Here is a 5,000-nt window from a genome sequence, read left to right on the forward strand (position 1 = left end):
TACGCTGCTCCAAACATTTTTTAAAAATCATCTTCCCACCTGATTGGAGGTCTTCCGAGTGGTCTCTTCCACTTACCATGTCTCTCTACACCATAAGCAGATGTTATTTTTCTCCCTTTGTCAAGCTCATGTTTCACATGCATATAGCATTGCAAGCAAGACTGTGCTGTTGAAGAGAATGGTGTGAGCTGCCTTGTCTAGGTTTGCCTTCAGCACATCCTTCACCGACTTGAATGCTCTCCATCCTGCTCTTACCCTTGGTGAGATCTTATTCTCCACGTCACACCTCATAATCACTTCTTGACTGAAATACACATAGTTGCTCACTCCTTCTATTTCATCACCACCTGATGATGTAAGGCAACTGATTGCTATGCCCTCAGACCATATGTACTTGGTTTTTGTACAATTGATTTTCAAGCCAATTGCTGAACCCTGGAATCCAATTCATCCAGCATGCTCTGCAGCTGGTCGGTGCTCTCTGCTATCAGCACTATGTCATCAACGAATCTTAGACGAGTGAGAAGCTCTGTTTATCCATATGCCTCTGTTCTAGTTCATGTCTTGTATGACCATCTCAAGACATGCTGTGAAGAGCTTAGGAGAGATGGTGTCTCCTCTGTGATACCCTTCTCCAGTGGAACATTCACTGGTGTGGATAACAGGGTTACATTTGTTGTGCACGCAGTATTTGCCTCCCTAAGGAGGGTGACATAATGCATTGTCATGCCTTGTTTCCTGGGAGCTTGAGGAGTACAAAAATCACAGGTCCAAAATAGACAGGAAAAAGGATCTCAGAGCAAAGAAGCTGATGGAAAAGTGGAAAAACATGAATAGAGATGGTGAACACCTCGAAGAATATTCTGTTCTCTGTAAGGCAATATGACAATATGTCTTGAGAATGATTTCAAAAGGTACAGAAAAGAGAAGCTCCTGAAGACTTCACAAGAACAGAAGAGCCTCAAGAAACGGGAAAGGAAACTGATGCTTTATAAAACGGAAGTAATGACATTGAAGAACCAGGTCAGTATTGCAGTGACCAACAGAAGAGCTGTAGAAGAAATCTGCAAAACCTTCAACACAAACCTCTTTAAATCGAAAGCACTGGTTGCACCTCCATTATTGGAAAGTACTAGGTAAGGATGGAATAACATCTGAAATATGTATAGTAGTTTAATTAAATTCTGCAGGGCTGAATTAAAAGTTTGGGAGTTGAGTACATACAGATTTGCATATGTGAGATCTTGTATGGCAAACCAATATTCTTATATGATAGTGAATGCTACTTGCTGCAGAATAGAAGTCAAGGAATTATAACCAAATGTTATTTATGCACTCAAGTGTAAATTTAAACCTAAACTGGAATTAAAATTCCATTTAAAAGATCAAATATACAGCATATCAATTCAGTTTCTGGCCACACAGTTGATGGTGGAGATATGGAATTCATAATTCAACATCCTCACTCATACGGACTAGTGTATTCGTAGACTAAACATGTTTACTTTTGTTCCATTTTTTTCATAACTTCCTCAAAATGGATGTGACATTTTCTGATCTCCAGCAAAGAGCCCACACCATACATAACATACTAGCCTTCTGATGACAGCTGAGGCTGTTTTTTATTTTCTTCGAGTTCTCATGTATGAAACCAAATGGTAAAATACTGTGTTGTATAAATAATTAATATGCCCACTGTATTGACAAATACTTTTCTGACTTTTGAACCTTTAGACATGCATACATTCATACATACATACATACATACATGGTGGCTGCCCCCTCGTTATTGAGTATGGCCATTGCACGAAGCTTAATCAATGTTGTTATCGTGTAATGCCTGTGCAAGAAGATTTTTTTTAAAGTGAGGAAAGGCTGTGCACTGAGTCAATCCCACTCACTAAGCAACAGCAGCCATAATCCGAAAAGAAGAACAAGTCAGTATCATCGGTAACCACTGAGCCGCAGGTTTTATGTCGGAGTTATCCCAGTTACCTGAGTTACCTTCTCCTAGAAGGATGCCCTAACAAAGGCTAGGAATTCTTCACTCCCAATGGTTTAACCGCGTGATCGGGTATTCAGTCCGATTATTTCTATGTCCCCACACATGATACAGCCTTAAGACATTTATTGGATGGCCGTTGACTCTCAAGAGTTCCTCTGCCCTTTGACAGGTTTTGTTTTTCATCCCGCAGGGTGTCCAATAAACACCCTCCTCACCAAGCAAGCTTGGTGGGGTTGCCAGTTTAGTCGCCGACGACCCTATCATGCAACAGATTGTACTGGGTTACATGTTACAAGTAGCACTCGAAAGTGCCCTGACATACATACATACATACATACATACACACACACATATATGCACTTCGTATATATGTGTATGTACATATAGGTACACAAACATAACACATACAAATACACATACACACTGCATCATCATCTGTTTAAACCTGCTTGGATTTGCATCCGAGTAGGTTTCATCCTCCACCCAGCTCCATGGCATGCAATAGTTTTTCTCATTGACAGCAGGAGTGGCTGTGTGGTAAGTAGCTTGCTAACCAACCACATGGTTCTGGGTTCAGTCCCACTGCGTGGCATCTTGGGTAAGTGTCTTCTGCTATGCCCCAGGCCGACCAATGCCTTGTGAGTGGATTTGGTAGACAGAAACTGAAAGAAGCTTGTCGTGTATATGTATATATATATCTATATGTGTGTGTATGCGTTTGTGTGTCTGTGTTTGTCCCCCTAGCATTGCTTGACAACCGATGCTGGTGTGTTTACATCCCCGTCACTTAGTGGTTCGGCAAAAGAGACCGATAGAATAAGAACTGGGCTTACAAAGAATAAGTCCTGGGGTTGATTTGCTCAACTAAAGGCGGTACTCCAGCATGGCCACAGTCAAATGACCGAAAAAAGTAAAAAAGAGAGTAAAAAAGAGTAAGAGAGTGTCTTCACTTAACTGATTAACATGCATTATTTCAGGGTAAATTAGAGCAATTGATATTATTTTGATGTCTCTAAACCACGGTTTCCAAATAGAAGAGCAAGAGAGTAACTAAGATTCAACTACTGTGCTGAAGTTTTCCTTAGAGCCTCAGAGAATTCAGATTTCCATATTATACTGAGACGTTTAAGTACTGCCCAATATTTGGTGATTCGTGGCTCAACATCTGGCTCTTCAGACATTATGTTGCTCCTAAGTTGTATTACAGTCCTAGAGGTTATCAAGCTTCTCAATGATAATGAGATTCTACCTTCAAGGTTGTATCTAATGCTATCCATTTTTCTAGCATTGGCATAGAGGACTAATTGAAAGATATAATGAATAAACGCTCCAATCAGTCATCCTAAATTATCAAAAATTGAATATAGGCATAGGAGTGGAGTAGCTTGCTTACCAACCACATGGTTCCAGGTTCAGTCCCACTGCGTGGCACCTTGGGCAAGTGTCTTCTACCATAGCCTTGGGCCTAAATGGACTCTGTTCTGGTTACCTTTCACTTTGTTTTGTATATTTATATTCTTGTATTTTTATATATCTATATTTATCTTATTTTTAGCTCCATTGTCTTAAATTTTTAGTCACCTTTATTATGCATTAATTTATTCCCTAAATTTTTCTTCGTTCAACTTCACTCGTATTACCCTTTTAGGTTTTATCACCTTTTATTCGTATATATGTGTATATTTTATACTATTGGGTTTTACCATTGGGTGCCCTATTGTTTTGATATAAATTTATATAAATATTTGATAATTTGGGAACGATATGAAATTATTTTGACCAACTGGAACATACCTTTCAATTTATTTCTCCTATATATATATATACATACACACACATATATATATATATACACACACACACTCATATATATATATATATACATACACACACATATATATATATATATACACACACACACACATATATATATATATATACACACATACATATATATATACACACACATACACACACACACACACACACACACACACACATATATATATATATATATTACATATGTGGAAAATTCTGTCTGTGGGTGTGTTTGTGGAGTTGTTAGCTAATTCCTCTTACATCGTTTTTTCGATTTTGATGAAACTTGACACGTCAGTAGAACTCACGCCTGGAAACCTCATGGCATACTCAGATGTTGGAAAAAAATTGATAATAGGGCCCCTGGAAGGGATCCTTATATATAGCCAAGGGAAATAACCCATTCATTTTTCCTAAATTATTTGGTAAAAATGGAACTGTTTTCGCAATTTATCCATTACGACCCTTAAGCAAGTAAATAGTATTTTCCTAAGCAATAGATCCACTTATTTGGTTAGTGACTTATTCATGAATGTACGAACACTAGCAACCCAAGGGTAATATTTTCTGGGAATGCACAAAAGCCCTTTTCAGAGTTATTTACTTTTATTTGTTATTATCTCATATCTGATTAGCCTGTTATTATGTAACATGGTTCATGATTTTAGTATACATATCTTATTGGTATTTCCTCCTATATATATATATGTATATATATATATATATATATGTATATATATATGTATATATATGTATATATATATATATATATATATATATATATATATATATATATTATATATATATATATATATATATGTACTTATAAAACTTTAAATATACACACATTCACACATATATGTATATATAGACATTTAGCTATGGACATACATAGAATATATTAGTCACACATATTAAATACATAAAGATATGAATATAATACCGATGCCCATTTTAAGCAACAGTTCATACGTGATCGCTCAAGATGACAAAGTGTCTTTCTGGCTCCGACGAAAGGAACAACTGGAGGAAGACCAGTATAAAACCTACAAGAAGATAAAGAGAACATAAATGGTAATGCAAGAGAGAAGCATGTAAAAGGAGTTTACTATATTGGCATTTAAGTATCTGCACATTTTTATAGTCACTGATTTATATTTAGGATCAGTTTTAATGA

At 36.7% G+C, this 5,000-nt stretch overlaps 1 protein-coding gene across 5 annotated transcripts in view; it reads right to left on the reverse strand.

Moving 5' to 3' along the window:
• The window catches only part of LOC115209859 (potassium channel subfamily T member 1), a 203,159-nt gene that overhangs the window by 35,747 nt on the left and 162,412 nt on the right, over window positions 1-5,000 (reverse strand). For all 5 annotated transcript variants that reach the window (XR_004998398.1, XM_036501531.1, XM_029778432.2 and 2 more), the window contains one exon: window positions 4,767-4,869. Coding sequence is in view for 4 of the 5 variants with exons in the window: in XM_036501531.1 (XP_036357424.1) it covers window positions 4,767-4,869 (103 nt within the window). In the remaining variant the exon portion in view is untranslated. The remainder of the gene's footprint in view (window positions 1-4,766; window positions 4,870-5,000) is intronic.

Source organism: Octopus sinensis, linkage group LG3 (assembly GCF_006345805.1).
Source record: "Octopus sinensis linkage group LG3, ASM634580v1, whole genome shotgun sequence".
Lineage (NCBI taxonomy): Eukaryota > Metazoa > Mollusca > Cephalopoda > Octopoda > Octopodidae > Octopus > Octopus sinensis.